The sequence below is a fragment of the Trachypithecus francoisi genome, unplaced genomic scaffold (assembly GCF_009764315.1).
Source record: "Trachypithecus francoisi isolate TF-2019V2 unplaced genomic scaffold, Tfra_2.0 Lachesis_group0, whole genome shotgun sequence".
Classification (NCBI taxonomy): domain Eukaryota; kingdom Metazoa; phylum Chordata; class Mammalia; order Primates; family Cercopithecidae; genus Trachypithecus; species Trachypithecus francoisi.
This window is the reverse complement of record NW_022681453.1, coordinates 155,341,123-155,363,342: the sequence shown is the minus strand read 5'-3', so window position 1 is coordinate 155,363,342 and position 22,220 is coordinate 155,341,123. Positions and strand designations below refer to the sequence as shown.

General features: G+C 38.6%; 1 protein-coding gene across 4 annotated transcripts in view; it reads right to left on the bottom strand.

The window, feature by feature from the left end:
• The window catches only part of PIK3CB (phosphatidylinositol-4,5-bisphosphate 3-kinase catalytic subunit beta), a 186,307-nt gene that overhangs the window by 86,177 nt on the left and 77,910 nt on the right, over positions 1-22,220 (bottom strand). For all 4 annotated transcript variants that reach the window (XM_033212501.1, XM_033212503.1, XM_033212502.1 and 1 more), the window contains 4 exons: positions 10,282-10,505; positions 5,057-5,236; positions 1,685-1,855; positions 733-810 (listed from right to left, as the gene is read on the bottom strand). In XM_033212501.1, coding sequence (XP_033068392.1) covers positions 733-810; positions 1,685-1,855; positions 5,057-5,236; positions 10,282-10,505 — 653 coding nt within the window. The remainder of the gene's footprint in view (positions 1-732; positions 811-1,684; positions 1,856-5,056; positions 5,237-10,281; positions 10,506-22,220) is intronic.

The window sequence follows — 22,220 nt, the reverse complement described above, 5'->3', positions numbered from 1 at the left end:
AACGTAGTAATCTACTTTCTTCCAGGAAATGGCATTACATGTTCTCTGTGCTCAGTAAGTTTAAAAGGAAAGAAAAAAAAAAGACTGAAAGAGGGGTTCAGTGCAGCTCTAGGCAAGGCTGAGAGAGGAGAGTAAGCTTGCATAAAAACATAAGATCTATAGTTTTGGCTTAAATTTCACTTGCTGAAATTTAACATATCCATCACCACATACAGTTACCTTTGTTTTTTTGAGTGAGGAGTGGTTAAGAGTACCTAAAATCTACTCTCCTAGCAAATTTCCTGTATAAAATATTATTAACTATAGTCTTCAGGTTGTACATTAGCTCTCTAGAATCATTCAACCAAGATAACTCTATCTTTGTACCTTTGAATTATTTCTCTTAACTTTCTTCACAGTCTCACCCATCTATATTATATATTTCTTCTGTATAATACACAGAAGAAATTATAGATGTATAATACACAGAAGAAATATGTAATATATACTGGAAAAATAATGTCAATCTTTCCAGTAGATCTCTAATGATTCAAAATTCTTTGAATTTTAAAAGGAAATTTTCAAATTTTGAACAAAAATTCTCAATAGTCTTATAATAAATTACCATATTCTATATCATGTAATTGACCAATATGGGTAAAATTCAATCTCCAATGTGACATTACTGAGCATATCAGTGAGTTATTCAAACACTGGAGCAGATGGCAAATTCAAATCTTAGTGAGTACTTACTTTTACAGTTTCCTCTGTGTTAAGTTTATTTCCCTTAACCAAGACAATTTGGAAAGGGTTGTTATTTTCCCAAACATGCTGTAAAAGAATAAAACAAACACAAATTATTTTAATGAAAGAAATGAATATTCTATGCTAGCAATGTAATTGTCATCAGTTCTAATGTCTATTGGCAAAACTATGAAAATAGAGCTCTAAACTAACAACTAAAAGTCACACACACTAAATTAAGCATTATAACCCCTAGCACTTGGCTTTCATGGCAAAATATAGGCAGCATTCCACTAATACTAAGAGATATCACTAAATTAAAAAGCATTAACAAATAATAATAAAAGCTTTTTATAAATTGAGTTGACCATTTATATTAATATAGAGATAACATCATCAAGGAGCAGTTCAATATACAATTTGTGATGACTGAGTAACTAAGTGTTAACTGTTCAAATAAAGACAAATTTAACATTTGCTTTATACAAATGTATTACATTCTGAAAAACAATAGTGCCCTTCATAAATGTTTAGTACTAAAATAATTCGGTATTAAGAAGGCAGACAAATTATACCAAAAACACTACCATGGTTAAGCTGATAGAAATGAAATATACTGGTTAATTCAATTATGTCTGCACATCTAACTTTTCTATTAGAATGTCTCCAATTACTCATTGAAGTCCTATATTTAAATCAAAATCTCTAATTTGATGACATTTTTCTTCATCAAAAAGAAACACCAAAAGTATAAACAGCATATTTACATTTAATTGTAGCTTGAGTAAAAATAATAGTATCTAGAAAGATAATTTTTAAATAAATGGTGATCAATTTTTGGCAAATATGCACTGGTTTTCACAGAAGGAGAAGTGAGCAAAGGAAATATGTGTGAAACTTATGTAAACTAACATAATCACATACCTTTTGGGGTTACTAAAGGTTCAGAAATAAAACTTACAGAAATAATTCGCGTTTTCTTTGGTGGTAATGGAAGAGGAAGGTTAGATGAATTCCGATTTATGGCAGCCTCTATGGCAATCATTTCCTGTTCATACATTTTCTTGATCTTGCAGCATTCCACAAGTATAAAATGGGGCAGGGTCCTGTTCATTACACAGTTTCGGATATACTATAGGGGCAAGAAAGAGGAAGGTATTATTTTCAAGCCGACACCTAAATCAATAGAATAAAATGAAGCTGAACAACACTATTATCAAATGCACTGTGAAAGTATGTCTTAAACCACAGCTGAATATCAAGAATATAAAAAAAAAATTTTTTTTTTTTGAGACAGGGTCTATGTTGCCCAGGCTGGAGTGCAGTGACAGGATCACAGCTCACCGCAGCCTCAACCTCCTGGGCTAAAGTGATCCTCCCACTGCAGCCTCCGGAGTACCTGGGACTACAGGCACGCACCACCATGCCCAGCTAATTTTTATATTTTTTGTAGAGATGAGGTTTTGCCATGTTACCCAGGCTGGTATTGAACTCCTGAGCTGAAGTGATCTGCCTACCTTGGCCTCCCAAAGTGCTGGGATTACAGGTGTGAGCCACCAAGCCCAGCCTAAGAATATGAGAATTTAAAATCACCATACAAAAAAACAGCTATCATTAACTGAACACCTAAGTACCTAAAGAACTGAGTTAGACAATTATTGTATGTTATAGCTAATCTCATTACACTCACTTAACATATTAAAGAAATGAAACTCAGAAGGGTTAAGTTACACACCTAGTATCTGTAAAACCTAGATTTAAACCCACTTGTCTAACACTAAAGTCATACTTCAGCCATACTTTCAGCTTTCCTAGAAAAGCTGAATGTGTGGTTCGCATGTGGCAGATTCACACTTTCTATGAATCCCTGAGACGGCCTCTTTCCATCACAGAGTTCTAGGCAAGTATTACCAGCTATCTTCCCAGCAAAAACCTACCAATCATCCCAGTTTGATGTTCTACTTTATTTCCACAAAACCAGAATGACTCTCCAGAGGCATATAAGAAAAGGGGTGATTATTCATATTACCAAAGATTCCTAACAAAGTGAATAGGAATCCAATGTATTCCTCAGAAGAATGAATGTCCTCTACAGATCTAGAGTGTGATTCAATGTATTGTAATTCAATTCAGAACCATTAAAAATACATTTTTATCAAAGAAAAAACCTTCCAGAATGTCTCTCAGAAGTTATATATGATATTATGATAAATATATTCATCCAAAAACTTTTCACTATGAAAGATCCTTTTTGGCCAGGTGCGGTGGCTCACGCCTATAATCCCAGCACTTCGGGAGGCCGAGGCAGGCAGATCACATGGTCAGGAGATCAGGACTATCCTGGCTAACATAGTGAAACCCCGTCTCCACTAAAAGATACAAAAAAATTAGCTGGGCATGGTGGCAGCCGCTGCTTGTAATCCCAGCTACTCGGGAGGCTGAGGCAGGAGAATGGCGTGAACCCAGGAGGCAGAGCTTGCAGTGAGCCAAGATCGTGCCACTGCGCTCCAGCCTGGGCGACAGAGCAAGACTCCATCTCAAAAAAAAAAAGAAAAGAAAGATCCATTTCTCTCACATTCTTTTGCCTACACTGTATATTCTTTCTCTTTGTCTCTCTTTTGTACAGGGTATCTCCTGTCTAACCCTGCACAAAAACACATACATGCTTCTGTTTTTCTTTATAATAATAAAGGATAATGCTGGTAAAATACACATCCTCCTTTACACCTCTTAAGGTAAAAAGAAACGTTAAATTAAAGAAGCAGGAATCTACTTGAATGATGGCAGAACATGAAGAAAAGTCAGTACTTCTAGGTTGCCCACCAAGCACTTTTCATCTTGTTTCTTCTTATGGGCTAGACATCAATAGCTTACTATCGGAATACCACAACTCCCAAAGCTGTGCACTAAGTTATAACTGCTCCTAGACCTCACATGTACTACATCACAAAAATTAAGGACCACACCAGAAACCTAAGAAGAGGTGTAACACCATGTTACCTGCTAATAAACTGCAGCTTCATATTCTCAAACACACATCACTTTATAATTGGCATGCCTATATCTCTCTTGTTTAAACAACAATAATAATATCACAAAATAACAAGATTTTCCTAAAATTCTGTAACTACTAACCTCTAACTGGGCACTTATAATAATATTCCTTACATGATGACTATTTTTTAGTCTCCAAGGTATTTCAACAAAAACATCTTCAAGTTATTTGAAGGCAAAGCCAAGGACCTAGTCGTTAAACAGTAGACCTTATAGTGGGAGGGGTGCTACACTGCACATAGCATATTTAAACTCAACTTTACTCTAAAAATAATCTGGGGCAATTCAGTGCTGTACAGAAGCATATTCTCAAAGAATTCTTAATTAAATGAAAATAAACAAATATATGAATGATTAAGAAAGGCTTTTGAGAATGGTCAAACCTAATGCTTGCAAAATTCTTGCCATACATGGAAGTAACAAAAAAGGGGAAAGGGAAATTCCACGCATAAATATTTCAGACTGGAATTGAAAAGTTTTCCTTTACTTAGCTAATGGATAATCACAAATAAGTTTTTATACAATTCAATGGATGACCATTTAATCAATTTTTAAATACTTTACCTCCTCCAGAATATTTCACATTTATATCATATGATGAAATAGAAAGCAGCTATAACAGTGTTAAAAATTCATAACGATGTAAGACAATAATTATAAGACAAATTGAAACAATCAAAACAGCCGAAAGAGCCAGGCACGGTGGCTCACGCCTGTAATCTCAGCACTTGGAAAGGCCAAGCAAGGTGGGCAGATCACTTGAGGCCAGGAATTTGAGACCAGCTTGGCCAAGATGGTGAAACCCCATCTCTACTAAAAATACAAAAAGAAGCTGGGCATGGTGGCGCACACCTGTAATCCCAGCTACTCGGGTGGCTGAGGCACGAGAATTGCTTGAATCTGGGAGATGGAGGTTGCACTGAGCCAAGACTGCATGCCACTGTACTCCAGCCTAGGCGACAGAGCAACACTCTGTCTCAAAAAAACAACAAAAAAAGCCAAGCAGAATACAAACACATATATACACATATTCGTGTGTACAATCATTATGCTAAAATACATACATAACACAAAAGAGACAAAAACATGCCAAAATTTTAACAATGATTATTTCAGAGGTAAGTACTATTATAAATATATACTATTTAATACTGTATAATTTTCTTTATATTCCAAATGTTCCACTACGGGAACACATTTTTAAAATCAGAAATAAAAATATATGTATATACTCATAGACTTTTCTGATAAATATAATTAATATAGTTAATATACATACCTGGAACTGAATTAGTGGATGATCACCAAAAACATATTCTACTCTCCCACTGACTTGCAACACATAATCATAGGGGCTAACTTCATCTTCCTTCCCATGAATAGTCAAACGTTTTTGGATTGCCAATTCATTTACTTTGATAGGATTCATATTAGGAGATACTTGAAAGCTAAACACATCCTAAAGGGGGAGAGAGATGGGGAAAAAAGCAGTAAATGTTATATTTATGCTGAAAAATCACTATTACATAATACTTACATAGGTACATCCTTAACAAATTTTATATGGATGCATATTTAGAATGTAGACAAGTTTACTGAAAGATAAAGATTTCTAATCATCTGAAAGTCATCTTACTGCATTCATAGCACACAGCTTCCAAAGGTAAGATTAATATTTAACTAACGGTTACCATTAGGCATTTTCCAATGAACATCTTCGCTTCCTTTTTTTTTTTTTTTTTTGAGATGGAGTCTCGCACTGTCCCCTAGGCTGGAGTGGAACGGCATGATTTTGGCTCACTGCAACCTCTGTCTCCCAGGTTCAAGCAATTCTCCTGTCTCAGCCTCCCGAGGAGCTGGGATTACACCCAGCTAATTTTTTGTATCTTTAGTAGAGACAGGGTTTCACCATGTTGGCAAGACTGGTCTCAAACTCCTGACCTCGTGATCCACTGCTTAAGCCTCCCAAAGGGCTGGGATTACAGGCGTGAGCCTCTGCGCCCGGCCACATACTTTCTTTAAAAATGCACATAACCTGTAGCTATATTTTGTATATATATATTTTAAAACTTACACATTTCTCACTGGTAAGAAGAGAGCCATACTTTATACTAATTAAACCATAAATTAGCAAGTGTGTCCAATTTTAGAAACATGTAAATAGAAACATATAGAAATTCTAATCAATGAAAAATGAAGATATAGTTTGGAATCGATATAGCATTACCAGATCTGTTCATCATAAGACTGAGTGGTACAGACAACACCTGAATCCTCTCATAATCCAGCAACGTAATTTTCCATTATATGGAAAATTATATACTTATAGTATATAAGTATATATCTTATATACTAACGATACAAGAAGCTATCTCCCAAAGCAACCAACTGCTACTCTGAACAACTAACTCATTGCTATTCTCTATACTGACCTGACATCAATTCCATAATATTTTCCACCAATTTAAATAAATCACCTTCCTGAATTTAAACTTTTAAATTCAAACTTTTAAAACCTAAACTTACTAAGTATTTCACATCTATTTTTCCCAGTATTTTACTTATTATTCTGTGTTTTCTATGAGTTGGTGCCTGCCATAGACTGAATGTTTGTGCCTCCCCTGGTGGATTCATATGTAGAAACCTAATCTCTAATGTGATGATATTTGGAAGTGAAAACTTTGGGATGTGATTAGGTCATGAGGGCAGAGTCCTCATGAATGGGATTAGTGCCCTTATAAAAGAAACCCCAGAGGCCACGCACGGTGGCTCACACCTGTAATCCCAGCACTTTGGGAGGCCAAGGTGGGTGGATCATGACCAGCCTGGCCAACATGGTGAAACCCCATCTCTACTAAAAATACAAAAATTAGCTGGGCATGGTGGTGCACGCCTGCAGTCCCAGCTACTTGAGAGGCTTAGGCAGGAGAATCGCCTGAACCAGGGAGTCGGAGGTTGCAGTGAGCTGAGATTGTGTCACTGCACTCCAGCCTGTAGACAGAGTGAGACTCTGACTCAAAAATAAATAAATAAATAAAATAAAATAAAATAAATAAAAAAAGAACCCAGAGAGCTTTGTCTCCTTTTCTGCCATGTAAGGACATAGCAAGAAGACAGTTATGTGTGGACCAGGAAGCAATCCCTCATAATGAACTGGTGCCTTGATCTTGGACTTCCCAGATTTCAGAATTTTGAGAAACAGGCCAGGTGCAGTGGATCACACCTGTAATCCCAGCACCTTGGGAGGCCGAGGCGGGCAGATCACTTAAGCTCAGGAGCTCAAGACCAGCCTGGCAAACACAGTGAAACCCTGCCTTTACTAAAAATACAAAAAATTAGCTGGGTGCAGTGGTCCCTGCCTGTAGCGCCAGCTACTCAGGAGGCCGAGGCAGGAGAATCGCTTGAACCAGGGAGTTGGAGGTTGCAGTGAGCCAAGATCGTGTCACTGTACTTTAGCCTGGTGACAAAGCGAGACTCCATCTCAAAAAATAAAAATAAAGTAAAATAAAAATAAAAATTAAATTAAATTAAAAATAAAATTTTTAAAAATTAAATAAATAAAATAAAATAAACCCCAGAGAGCTTCCTCTCCTCTTCTGCTATGTAAGGACATAGCAAAAAGATAGTTATGTATGCACCAGGAAGCCATCCTCGTAAGACACGGAATGAACTGGTGCCTTGATCTTGGACTTCCCAGCTTCCAGAATTGTGAGAAACAGGTCAGATGCAGTGGCTCACATCTGTAATCCCAGCACCTTGGGAGGCCAAGGCAGATGGATCACTTGAGCTCAGGAGTTCAAGACCAACCTGGCGAACACAGTGAAATCCCGCCTCTACTAAAAATACAAAAAATTAGCAGGACGTGGTGGCGCCTGTCTCTAGTCCCAGTTACTCAGGAAGCTGAGTCAGGGGAATCCCTTGAACCTGAAAAGAGGCAGTTGCAGTGAGCCTAGATCACGCTACTGCAATGCAGCTTGGACGACAAAGCGAGACTCTGTCTCAAAACAAAACAGAACAAAACAAACAAAAAACCCTAGAATTGTGAGAAATAAATGTCTGTTGTTTATAAGCCACCCAGTCTATGGTATTCTGTTACAGCAGCCCAAACGGACTAAGACAGTGCCACATACATCAAAGAACACTGGCTAGGATGCTAGGAATCATTTTGAGAGGTCTCATGCCTCCTCTTTCCTCCTCAACCTCACCTCCCAATAAGACACCAATGACCTTATATCTTAATGGTTTTCCCATATTTCAAGCAGTTGCTCAATATCACTTTCCATGACTTCATGAAATATTGTACCTTTTTTTTTTTTTTTTGAGACAGGGTATCACTCTGTCGCCCAAGGTGGAGTACAGTGGCGCGATCTGGGCTCGCTGCAACCTCCGCCTTCTGGGATCAAGCAATCCTCCCACCTCATCCTCCTGGGTAGCTGGGACTACAGATGTGCACCACCATGCCCAGGTAATTTTTGTACAGATGGGGTTTCACCATGTTGCCCAACCTGGCAACTCCTGGGTTCAAGAGATCCTCCCTGTTCAGCTTCCCAAAGTGGCTGTGTGCCACCTCACCTGGCCAAGCCAGTGTTCTCAAGTTGAATTCTCATCACCTTTCATCAATAAATTCCCCTATTCTACCTCTCTTGACCATGCAGAATTCCTTAAACAGTATTGTAAATTTGACCTTGACATTTTAATGATACTCAAATCTTGACTTAAATTGAACTTCAGACTCAACGTATCTCAGGATTGAATGATGAATGGCGTTTTTCCCTAGATAAACTTACTTGTTTAGAGAAAATGCCTGAAGGTAGAATCTTTTTTTCACATCTGTCCTCACAAATACTTATTAACATGTTGGCTAAAAGAAGGCAAACCTGGGTAAAACCAGAGAGAGACACCTGGATGAAATCCTGGCTCTACCACTGACTAGCTATGAGGACTGGCGCAAAACACTAAACTTCTCTTCCTTTCAGTCTCTTCACTGTAAATGAGGGAAAGACAACAACATTTTGTAAGGTTGGTGTGGGAACTGGAGAATATATGAAAAATATACCATACCAGGAATTATGCAGGATAAGTGCTCAACACAGAATAACGACTTACCCTGCATAATTGGTTGTTGTCATTGCTATGGTCATCACAGTAATTCAAGAACAAAACAAAACATCCAGCTGGGCGTAGTGGCTCATGCTTGTAATCCCAGCACGTTGGGAGGCCGAGGCGGGTGGATCATCTAAGGTCAGAAGTTCGAGACCAGCCTGGCCAACATGGTGAAACCCCATTTCTACTAAAAATACAAAAATTAGCCAGGTGTGGTGGCAGGAGCCTATAATCCCAGCTACTGGGGAGGCTGCAGCAAGAGAATCGCTTGGGCCTGGGGGGTGGAGGTTGCAGGGAGCCAAGATCACGTCACTTCAGTCCAGCCTGGGCAATACAGCAAGACTCCATCAAAAAAAAAAAAAATCCTTGAGTTTCTACCTTAATCTAATGCCAGACCCTAGATGCTAGAATGACTATACTTGATACAAAAGTAGTAGCATCATCTAGGTTGTATAATTGCTCTGAATATTCAGAAATGGATGGGCTGTATATGAACTCTATTATAATGCCTACTTCCATATCATTAATTAATTCACATAGTCATAGAATGCAAATTTAAGAATACGGAAACAAAGAGACCATTCTGATTAGGGTTTTCATTCTACAGACAGGGGGAAAAAATGACATGAAAAAAATATATTTCCAATAAGGAAAACTATCTAGACCAGCGGTTGGCAAACTTTTTCTGTAAAGGACCAGGTTTGGCAAACAACATACAACACAGTGGTCTCTGTTGCATATTCTTTTTTTTTCTTCTTCTTCTTTTAAACATCCCTTTACAAATCTTTGAGGATTTTTTTCTTTTTTTAACATCCCTTTAAAACTGTAAAAACCAATTAAACAGTCCAGTTTGCCAATCCCATTCTAAATCACCATTCCACTGCATCAAAAGAGATACGTGCAAAGAATATCACTTTAGACTATTATTATTATTATTACTTTTTTTTTTTTTTGAGACGGAGTCTTGCTCTGCTGCCCAGGCTGGAGTGCAGTGGCCAGATCTCAGCTCACTGCAAGCTCCGCCTCCTGGGTTTACGCCATTCTCCTGCTTCAGCCTCCTGAGTAGCTGGGACTACAGGCGCCCACCACGTCGCCCAGCTAGTTTTTTGTATTTTTTAGTAGAGACGGGGTTTCACCATGTTAGCCAGGATGGTCTCGATCTCCTGACCTCGTGATCTGCCCGTCTCGGCCTCCCAAAGTGCTGGGATTACAGGCTTGAGCCACTGCACCGGCTAGACTATTATTATACATAATCCTAAATACATTTCCATCTGAAATCTAAAACTGTTCTTTCTAATAGTGTTTGCTAGGTAAGAGAGAGACACTTCTAAAAATGGAGCTGTATTCAGGTAAAAATGAGAAATGTATTACAAAATATTTCTTAAAAAAACATAATCCTACCTGGCAGTTTTCAAAATGAATAGCTACAATGAGCTTTCCCCCATAAAGTTTATCTTCTAAGTTTTCAGGGATGGATGGTTCATGCTCCGGTGGATATGTTTGTTTTAGCCAGTCCATCCAAGACAATCCCACAAGTGACAGGATCTTTTCCTCGCTGAATTTGCGCATTTTTCTTCGAAATTCATTTACTTCAGGATCCTTCAAGGAATCAAATTCATGCAGACCTAAACACATTTTTTAAAGGTGTCATTTTCAGTAGCTAACAATAACAAAAAAGAATATAGAAAGAATAGAAAGTATATTCAACAAAAACTAACTTGGATCTTGGATGCTTGGCTTTTATCAAGCAGATGAAACTACGGAGGAAAATACCATGAAAGATTAAAAAACCCAGATAAAACAATAAATCTCATGTACAGAAGACAAACATACAATTATATTTTTAAAAAATACAACTCAGAACCTCATAAAGAAATGTAGTTTGCTTACCAGTTTTACAAAGTAATTCACAATACATATTTTAAAGCCACACATAAAAGATTCATTGTTTTTATTTACAAACCAAGTATTAATAAATCACATTTAAAATAGCTGAGAAAGACTAAGAATCTGAAAAACAGTTTCAATACTGTATTAGAAGAAAACTAAGAATCAAGTTATTATTTCACCTAAAACTTGGTATACTATGGGAATGGCTATGATACATAGGGGCAGAGGGAATGTGGAAAATCTCCGTATCTTCCTCTGAATTTTGCTGTGAACCTAAAAACTGTTCATAGTCTTTAAAAAACCAAAACAAACCAAAGAAAACCTAGTATACTTAAATTTTACAGATTGAATTTTCACTTCATTGTGACTTTTAAATGGTTATCATGTATTGTATTAATTAGTCAAAAATCCCATAAACATAAAATTGTTCTTTATTGTTTAGTTGACTCTCAAACAACACGGTGGTTGTGGCACCAACCCCCCACAGAGGAGAAAATTCACATATAACATTCATTCATTCATTTACTGAGACAAAATCTTGCTCTGTTACCCAGGCTGGAGAGCAGTGGTGTGATACTGCTCACTGTAGCCTTCATCTCCTGGGCTCAAGCAATCCTCCCACCTCAACCTCCCAAGTAGCTGAAATTATAGTCACAAGTACATGCCACTATGTCTGGATAAATTTTTAGTAGACATGAGGTCTTGCCATATTGTCCAAATTGTCTTGAACTCCTGGGCTCAAGCAATCTTCCCACCTCATTCTCCCAAAGTGCTGGGATTACAAGTGTCAGTCACCATGCCTGGCCCACATGTCACTTTTGACTCCTGAACAACTTAACTACTAATAGCCTACTTGTGAGCAGAAGCCTTACCAACAACATAAAGTCAGTTAACACTTATTTTGTATGTTGTATATGTTATATACTGTATTCCTAAAGCTAAAGAAAATGTTAATTACTCCAGCTCTCTTCTGATTACAAAAAAAGAAAATGTTATTAAATAAATCACAAAGAAGATAAAATATATTTACTATTTATTAAGAGGAAGTGGATCATCATAAATGTCTTCATAACTCATCATCTTCACATTGAGTAGGCTGAGGAGGAGGAGGAGAGGTTGGTCTTGCTGTCTCAGGGGTGACAGACGCGGAAGAGTGAAGGAGGTAGAAGGGGAGGCAGGAGACGCAGGCATACTGTATGTAACTTTACAGATTACATCATAATTTCTGACTTCTTTGCTTTTTCATTTCTGTAAAAAATGTTTATCTGTATAGTATCAATCCTACCATTGTTTGCTTTAGTTTCAGTGCTGGTATCATAGAAGGGGCCATATTATAAAAGAAGTCAAAAGCAATCTTGAATAATCAGAAGCCTTCTGTCAGACTGCTGCATGTGAATTTGTTTTCGGGCACTGTTTAATTCTACATCATCTTCCTCATCAGCTGGCACTGGTTCAGAATCACTCATCTCCATGAAGTTGTTTTCTGTTAATCCCTCTCATGCGGTGTTTATTAGCTCTTGGATTTCTCCATGATCTGTATTTTGAAACCCTTCACCACCACTGCTGCCTTTTATGCCATATCCACAATCTATTTCATAATTTCCTTGATTGGTTCTGTTGTAAATCCTGTGAACTCATGTACAATATCGGGACAGAGTTTTCTCCAACAGGAATGTACTGTTTTGGGTTTGATAGCTTTCACAACTTTTTCTACATCAACGATGGCATCTTCAATGGTGTAATACTCCCAGTCTTTCATGATGTTTAACCAGGTTCTCTTCCATAGAGTACCGTGAGTAACGAGCCTTTAAGGTCCTTATGACCTCCTGATAGGCTAAATTAGAGATGTAGAATTTGGGGTAAGTAGACCACTTTGATGCTTTCAGTGTTGAACTCAGGGGGTTCTGGGTGGCCACGGGCATCATCCAATATCAAAAGAACCTTAAAGGCAGTCCTGGCCGGGTGCAGTGGCTCATGCCTGTAATCCCAGCACTCTGGGAGGTTGAGGTGGGTGGATCACGAGGTCAGGAGATCGAGACCATCCTGGCTAACACAGTGAAACTCCGTCTCTACTAAAGATACAAAAAATTAGCCAGGCATGGTGGTAGGCGCCTGTAGTCCCAGCTACTTGGGAGGCTGAGGCAGGAGAAGGGTGTGAACCTGGGAGGCGGAGCTTGCAGTGAGCCGAGATCTCTCCACTGCACTCCAGCCTGGGCGACAGAGCAAGACTCCATCTTAAAAAAAAAAAAAAAAAAAGCAGTCCCTAGGCTGGGCGCAGTGGCTCACGCCTGTAATCCTCCTGTTATCCCAGCAATTTGGGAGGCCAAGGTGGGGGGGATCACTTGAGGTGAGGAGTTCGAGACCAGCCTGGCCAACATGGGGAAACACCATCTCTATTAAAAACACAAAAATTAGCCAGACACGGTGGTGTGTGCCTGTAATCCCAGCTACTTGGGAGGCTGAGGCAGGAGAATCCCTTGAACCCAGGAGGCAGAGGAGCCAAGATCACACCACTGTCCTGCAGCCTGGGTGATACAGTGAGACCCCATCTCAAAAAGAGGCAGACCCCTTACTGGTAAAATACTTCCTGACTTCAGAACAAAGCACTGATGGAACCAATCCAGAAAAAGGGTTCTCACTGTCCAGGTCTTCTTCTTGTACAACCGAAAGACTAGCAGCTGGTGTTTCTTTTTCCTTTTGAGGTTTGGGGGTTAGCAGCTTTATAAATAGGGTGTATCACAAACCAGTCTGCATTTGCACAAAACAGTAGTTAGCCTTCCTGTCTTATATTCTGGTGCTGACTTCTCTTCCTTACTAATAAATGACCTTTGTGGCATTTTTTTTCTCCAGAACTGGGCACTTTGATCTACATTAAAAACTTGTTCAGGGCCAGACAAGGCAGCTCACACCTATAATCCCAACATTTTGGGAGGCCGAGGTAGGAGGATTCCTTGAGGTCAGGGGTTCGAGACCAGCCTGGTCAACATAGTAAGACCTCATCTCTACAAAAAATTAAAAATTAGCTCAGCATGGTGGTGCATGCCTGTAGTCCCAGCTACTCAGGAGGCTGAGGTGGGAGGATCACTTGCCCAGGAGGGCAAGGATACAGCCTGGGCAACAGAGTGAGATCATGTCTCAAAAACAAAACACCAAAAATCTGTTCAGGTAGGTATCCTTTCCCCTCAGTGAGTTTTCTTAACGGCATCTGGGAACTCATCTGCTATTTCTAGGTCAGGAAAAATAACTTCTCCTGTTACCTTGACATTTTTTTATGCCAAACCTCTTTCTAAAATTGTCAAACCATCCTTTGCTAGCATTAAAATTCTCCTGCAATTAAGCCCAGTACCCATTGTACTTAATGTTATTTTTCCATAGCTTCTCTCTCCTACCCTCCACCCTCCGAAAGGCCCCGGTGTGTGTTACTCCCCTCTAAGTGTTTATGTGTTCTCATCGCTTAGCTCCTACTTGTAAGTGAGAACATGCAGCATTTGGTTTTCTGTTTCTGTGTTAGTTTACTAAGGATAGTAACCTACAACTCCATTTATGTCCCTGCAGAAGACATGATATCACAACTTAATTCTAAACTTAAAATGAAAAAGAGAAGCTCAAGACTTAATAAGACTTTAGAGAGTAAGAATAAATTTGAAGGACTTGCTTCAACAACTAGCTGGAATAATTGATGCAATGTGGTATTCTTTTCAGGAATCAACACAATAAAAGAAATGTTATGTAATAATTAGAAAAGACAGAAACACAGGTATGTATTTCTATATGAGGAAGCATATAAGGAAAGTGGATCTGCAGATGAATGAGAAAATAAGGAGCTATTCGAGAAATAGTTATGGGTTATATATAAAAATGGTATTTTTTAATACTTCATGTGATATAAAAATCAAATTGAAGTGAAAAAAGATTTAAACGTGAATGGCAAATTTAAAAAATGTTTAAAAGATAAGAAAGCTTTCTTAAAGAAAACACATGAAATAAATCTTAAGATAAAAAAAAAAATTCTCTTGCACTAGATCCTTCACTTTCTTATTGCTTTATCACATAACTTTGCCTTTTCTTCAATCAGGGTAGAGTCTATAGGTATGCCTTTCTTACAGCAATCCTGCACCCACACACAAGCTGCATTTTTAATATAAGATTAAAAAGGTGTTTCACAGAAAGTGCAAGGTCTAGCACCTGCTGACATAGCTGCAGCAACAGTTTCATGAATTTGCTTTTTCACAATGGTACTTACACTGGATTGATTTATCTCGAAATGGCAGGCAACCCCAGCTGCAGACCTCCATCTACAGTACATATCAAGCTATTAAGCCTTTTTTTTTTTTTTTTTTTAAATAAGGTATTTGCAGGCACAATCACAACACACTAGTACCTAGAACTCCTGGGCTCCTGCCTCAGCCTCTGCACCCAGCTGCATTCAACTTTTTCTTATAATATCATGACTTTTCCCTGTTCTTAGAAGTACTTCCAGGATCACAAGTGGCATTTTGTATGGGACCCACAGTGTTATTCAAGGTTTGCAGTATTCCAGTAAACACAATTAAAAAAACACATGAGAACTGGGAGAGATCCCTTTTTACTGCAATATGCAATTTACTAGACAGAGGAACTGCTCAAGTGGAGATGATTAGAGTCACACGGCATTTCTGAGCATATACTCACAACACTTAACCTCACCACAATAGCAACAGGAGGTGGCTGCAAAATTATTACAGTAGTATAGCATGTACTACAATTAATTTTATGCACTTATGATTTAATACTGTATATTTACATTTGTCTGTACTTCTTTCAACTGCAAATGGTACCATGTACGGTTGTCTAAATGTCTGTGTATTTAAGTTTTGAAATTTTAACTTTTTATAATAGATGTATGTGTATTTTATGGTACTAAATGATAAACTAGTATCTACATACATATGCATTTATGACATACTTAACTTTTTAATTTTTTCACTATTTCTAGGCTGCGCTTCGACTGCAAGTTTTTTCAAATTGTCACAAATCTCAAAAAAAGTTTCAATATATTTACCGAAAAATATCCACTTATAATTGGCCCTGCACAGTTCAAACCTACTGCTGAAGGATGGGCTGTACTTAATTTTTAGTCACTTCTGTCATTAAGACAATTATATATGACAACTTTTTCAAAAACTTATGATTATTCCAGTAAATAATTTTAGAAATCTAAAAGAATGAATCGGCATATGTAAATGTTTATGTGTACATTAATTTTTACCTATCAGGTTAGCACATACTTTAAAATTTGATAATACCCTGTGCTGGAAGGGGTAGAGAGAAAACGGCATTCTAGTATAGTTTTGGTGAGAAACTACATTGATATAAACATTTTAGAGAGCAATTTTGTAATATTTATTAGAAATCATTCACACACACACACACACACAAACACATACACACACATACATCCTTAGACCTCACAATTTTATCAATCGTAATCTCAACCTGAGAAATTTAGGACCAACCAAGAAAGCCAAGTATACTCCCTCAACACCAATCATATAAGATGCCTTGCTTCTAGTTAGCCCACCTCCAGCTCCCTGCTGCCAACAATTTCCCATCAGGCATCTCTGAAACCTTCCTTTTTTCACTGCAAAGCTTTCCCACTCCCCTGCCTGCCTCTGAGTCTCTGCCAAACTCAAGTTCTTTTACTATAGCAACCTCTGCATAAATAGTCTCTGTTCTCATCTGAGTGGTCTTTGTTTATTTCTACAAACCTATGGATATACTATCAATATATGAATATCTGCTGCAGTTTTTTTATAATAATTAAAATGTAATCTAAAGGCCATCATTCAGGACTGGTTAAATAAAGATACATCCATATATCATTATACAGTGGTGCAGGAGATAAAAATACAATCAATCTTTGTGTTTTTAAGGGCACCAGATTTTTTTTAAAGTAAGTAGAGAATGGGTCAGGTAAAATCCCTTTTCTGCAAATTCAAAAGAAAGAATACAGAATATACATTAAGTTTTTGTTTTGGACACTTGAGATGACTCTATTGCTACAGTGGTATTTTGTAGTATTAGAGAGGAATGCACAGTGAGGAAAGTTACCTTTTATTCCATAAAATTAATCTATACTATACTATTTGAACATATGCATGTCAGTAAGGGTTGCATTGTCTTCTTTTTACTTTTATGCACTGAAAACAATAGTTGTTATTTCAAAAATATATCCTAGAATCAGTTTTGTGGTATTAACTATAAAAAAAATAAAACACAGCAAAGGTATAACACAGCAAAGGTAAAATGATTTCCTGGATACTTTTAGATCTGGAATAAAATACATTACTCTAAATTAGCTACGAAAGGACTGTAATTTGGGTGGACTGGCTGAAGCATTTTAGTGCACTGTTAATATTCATTCTATTCACAGGCAATAGGAATTACAGGTTAGGAAACGGAAATAAGTACCCAATAATGTATACATCTAATAAAAATCACATGCTTTATTTCCCTTAATCTACTACAAATCATGTTTAACCCACCTTCTAAATGTCTCTCAACTCTGTCCACTTCTCTCAGTTCCTGTAACCATTAACCAAACCCTAGCCATCATCACCCTTCCTTTGGGTTACATCATTTTTTCACTAATTTCTCTACTCAAATTCTTAATCCCTCCAATCCACTCTTCATTCTACAACCTAAATAATCTTTCTGAAATGCAAATTTATCATGTTACTCCCCTACTTAAATTTCTTCAATAGCTTCCCAAGTGTTCTTAGTAGTAAAGCTCTACTTTTTATATGGCCTTCATGGCACTGTATGCTCTGAAGATGGCTGCCTCTCTAGTCTTCCCTAGTTGTCCTATCTGTCCCCCTACACTACCCATAATCAATTTCTTTTCCTTGAATAGGCCATTCTTCACATGTGCCATTTCTTTTTGTTTTTTCCTTTCTCCACCTCTCTTTACCTACCAAATTCCTAATCAGCATTGATGGCTCAGTTTAGGTGTACATATTCTAAGATGTCATCCCTGATTCACCTACTTGATTTAAGGTGACTTTCCTTTTCAAAAGTTTTTATTAATTGGCAAATAATAATTGCATATATTTATGAGGTACAATGTGATAGAGTTTTTTTGTTTGTTTGAGACAGGGTCTCATTCTGTCACCCAGGCTGGAGTGCAGTGGCATGATCACGGCTCACTGGAGCCTCAACCTCCGGGCTCAAGCCAGGTGATCCACCTCAGACTCTCAAGTAGCTGGGACTACAGGCACACACCACCATGCCTGGTGTGTTTGTCCTATTTTTTGTGGAGATGGGGTTTTGCTATGTTGCCCAGACTGTTCTCCAAATCCTGAGCTCAAGTGATCCACCCGCCTCGTCCTCCCAAAGTACTGGGAATAAGCCCCCATGCTCGGCCAATGTGATATTTTGATACATGTATACATTGTGCAATGATCAAATCTGGCTAATTAGCATATCTATCACCTCAAATATTTATCATTTCTTTGTGAAGAGAACATTTTAAAATTCTCTCATAGCTATTTTGAAATATACAATACATTATTATTAACTATACTCATGGTGCTATGCAATAGAATAGGGGTAGGGGTGGTTTTGGGATGAAACTGTTCTACCTCAGATTCTCTCTCATTAGAGATATCCCTCTCATGTGCAGTTCAGAATAGGATTCTTCGCATTCACGCTCCTATGAGAATCTAATGCTACCACTGATCCGACAGGAGGCGAAGTTCAGATGGTAATGCTCACCCAACCTGCTGCTCACCTCCTGCTGTGCAGCCTCGTTCCTAACCAGGAACAGGGAGCAGAGGAGAACCCCTGCAATAGAACACCAGAACTTGGCCGGGCGCGGTGGCTCAAGCCTGTAATCCCAGCACTTTGGGAGGCCGAGACGGGCGGATCACGAGGTCAGGAGATCGAGACCATCCTGGCTAACACGGTGAAACCCCGTCTCTACTAAAAAATACAAAAAACTAGCCGGGCGAGGTGGCGGGCGCCTGTAGTCCCAGCTACTCGGGAGGCTGAGGCAGGAGAATGGCGGGAACCCGGGAGGCGGAGCTTGCAGTGAGCTGAGATCCGGCCACTGCACTCCAGCCCCGGCGACAGAGTGAGACTCCGTCTCAAAAAAAAAAAAAAAAAAAGAACACCAGAACTTATTTCTGCTGAAACTTTGTATCCATTGACCAATGTCTCCCCTTTCCCAGCCCAATACACCCCTTTATCTGCCCCCAACTGGCTCTGGTAACTACCATTCTACTGTTTACTTTGAGTAGTTGAACTTCAGATTCCACATTTAAGTGAGATCACACAGTATCTGAAGGTGACCCTTTCTGACATAGCATAGCAGTTCATACATTGCAATAAAACTGTGTTTACTGATCCTCATTTCCCACTGGATTGTGAGGTCTAAGCAAAGACCATATCACCCATGGTCACAGTAAAATTTCAAGTATAAACACTCAATACTGTTGAACTGCAATCACTAATGTTTTGGTAATGTTTTTCAATAAATTATGAATAAGGGACTCTGTTCATATAACTGTTAGAATCACATAAAAAATAAAGTTTTCATTTATTCCAGACTCACTGAATCCCAATCTCTGAACATATTCATTTTAAGAAACTGATACAACCTAAATTTGGGAACCACCATAAAGATCTCTTAAAAACAGAAATTTTACCAAAAATACAAACACTTTGGGCTAAGTAATTTAATTTTAAACCTAGCTAATACCCTACGTACCTTCTTATAAGAGAATCTAACAGCAAAGGTTAAATTTTCCTTAAGACTACTGTAAAATTTACAGTCAAATATAATATTTATACGAAAAAAGTACTGAGTGAACAATTTATTCATACTAAAGAGGGTGTTAAAATCCTACGGACTAGGCCGGGCATGGTGGCTCACACCTGTAATCCTAGTACTTTGGAAGGCTTGAGGTGGGCAGATCGCTTGAGGTCAGGAGTTCGAGACCAGCCTAGCCAACATGGCAAAACCTCATCTCTACAAAAAAGACAAAAATTAGCTGGGTGTGGTGGTGCAATCCTATAATCCCAGCTACTCAGGAGGCTCACGCACGAGAATCACTTGAACCCAGGAGGCAGAGGTTGCAGTGAGCAAAGATCACGCCACTGCACTCCAGCTTGGACAACCAAGTGAGACTCTGTGTCAAAAAAAAAAAAAAAAAAAAAAAAAAAATCCTACAGACTAGCTATTTCCCTCACTTAAGGTATACCACAGGTTTAGATAGGTCAGGAGAAATAAGGGAGTTTACAAATATGTTTTTCAGAATGCTAACAAAATCCTCTGGTTACATTTATTTTACTGAGTGTTTGGAGAAATTAATATAGGGGTGGCATACACCTTACTGCAGAGAACAAACAGAACTCAAACAACAGCTCTGTAAATAATTATTTGGAATAAACACAGAAAAAAAAAGATTAGCCACATCATCTTTCAGGAAAAGGTATTTTTAGCCTAGTCAGGGCAATTATGTCTCTAAAGGTTCTACTGTTTTCTTTGGAGAGAGGAGGCAGCAACCTCGTTCCTAAAGTTAAACTGAAATAATTGTTTATTGTTTTCCCAGGAGGCATGGCCTCATCAAGCCCTGGTCATCACTGACAAATCAGCAACTGCAAAAATTGACTTGACTTCTCAAGTATTAAAAGTGAAAATTCATTCTTAAATACTCAACTTACTCAATTTCTTAAATGTTAATATTTAAATTTGTGTATATAATCAAAATGCCAAAGAATATAAAAATTAGGTGGGTGTGGTGGTCCCAGCTACTCAGGACTACAGCTGGAGTACAGGACTACAGCTAGACTACAGGACTCAGGACCAGTAGCTGGGACTATGGGTCCCATTCCTGTAGTCCCAGCTACTCAGGAAGCCAAGGTGGGAGAACTGCTTGAACCTGGGAGGCGGAGGTTGCAGTGAGCCAAGAAGGTGCCACTATACTCCAGACTGGGTGACAGAGTGAGACCCTGTCTCAAAAAAAAAAAAAAAATTAAATTCATTAAATTCTAATATAGCTTATACCCCTACACTATGGTAGGATAAAAGGTAAGGTTGCCAGGTTAAAAAAAACAGTATGCGCAATTCAACTTGAATTTTAGATAAATAATGAATATGTTTTTAGCATAAGCACAGCATATGTAATATTTCAATCTTCAATATTTTTATTTGCCATATCTGGCAGGCATAGGAAGAGGTAATGGTGGCCAGTGAATCCATGTTTTGGTAAGTGTTGAGAAGGAGGTAAATTTCAAAGAGATACCAATGCCTTGAAGAAACTTGGCCCACATCTTGGGTAACATAGTAAGATTCCAACTCTATAAAAAAAAAAAAAAAGAAAGAAAGAAAAAATTAGCCAGACTTGGTAGCTTGCACTCAGCTACTCAGGAAGCTGAGGTGGGAGAATCACTTGACCCTGGGAGGCTGTGGCTGCAGTGACCCATGGCTATACCACTGCACTCCAGCCTGGGTGACAGAGCAAGACCCTGTCTCAATTTAAAAATAAAAACAAAAACAGCCAGGTGCAGTGACTCACACCTGTAATCCCAGCACTTTGGGAGGCCAAGGCAGGTGGATCACCTGAGGTCAGGAGTTCGAGACCAGCCTGGCCAACATGGTGAAACCCTGTCTCTAATAAAAAAACAAAAATTAGCTAGGCCACCGCCTGTAATCCCAGCTACTCAGGAGGCTGAGGCAGGAGAATCGCTTGAGCCTGGGAGGCAGAGCTTGCAGTGAGCCAAGACCATGCCACTGCACACCAGCCTAGGCAACAAAGTGAGACTCTCTATCAAAATACATAAATAAGTAAATAAATAAAAATAAAAGTAAAAAGGCCAGCACAATGGCTCACACCTATAATCCTAGCACTTTGGGAGGCAAAGGCAGGTGGATCACTTGGGCTTAGGAGTTTGATACCAGCCCGGGCAACATGCTAAAATCTACATGGGCATGGTGGCATATGCCTGTGGTCTCAGCTACTCAGGAGGCTGAGGTAGGAGGATCACTTGAGCCTGGGAGGTTGAGGCTGCAGTGAGCTGAGATCACACCATTGCACACCAGCCTAGGTGACAGAGAGAGACCCTATTTAAAAAAAAAAAAATCAAAAAGAACTTGGCATACTCTGTGGTACTTTTTGGATTAACAAATATTTTAGCTTCTCTAAAAATCAATGTGGTTCTGGTTTGCTAACATTAGCATGAAAATACAGAAAAGCTAGGTATTTTAATCCACAGAAACAAAAACAAATAAAAGACTTGAAATACATACAATTTAGGCTGGGTGTGGTGGCTCCCAGCACTTTGAGAGGCCAAGGCAGGCAGATCACGAGCTCAAGAGATCGAGACCATCCTGACCAACATGGTAAACCCTGTCTCTATTAAAAATATAAAAATTAGCTGGGCGTGGTGGCGGGTGCCTGTAGTACCAGCTA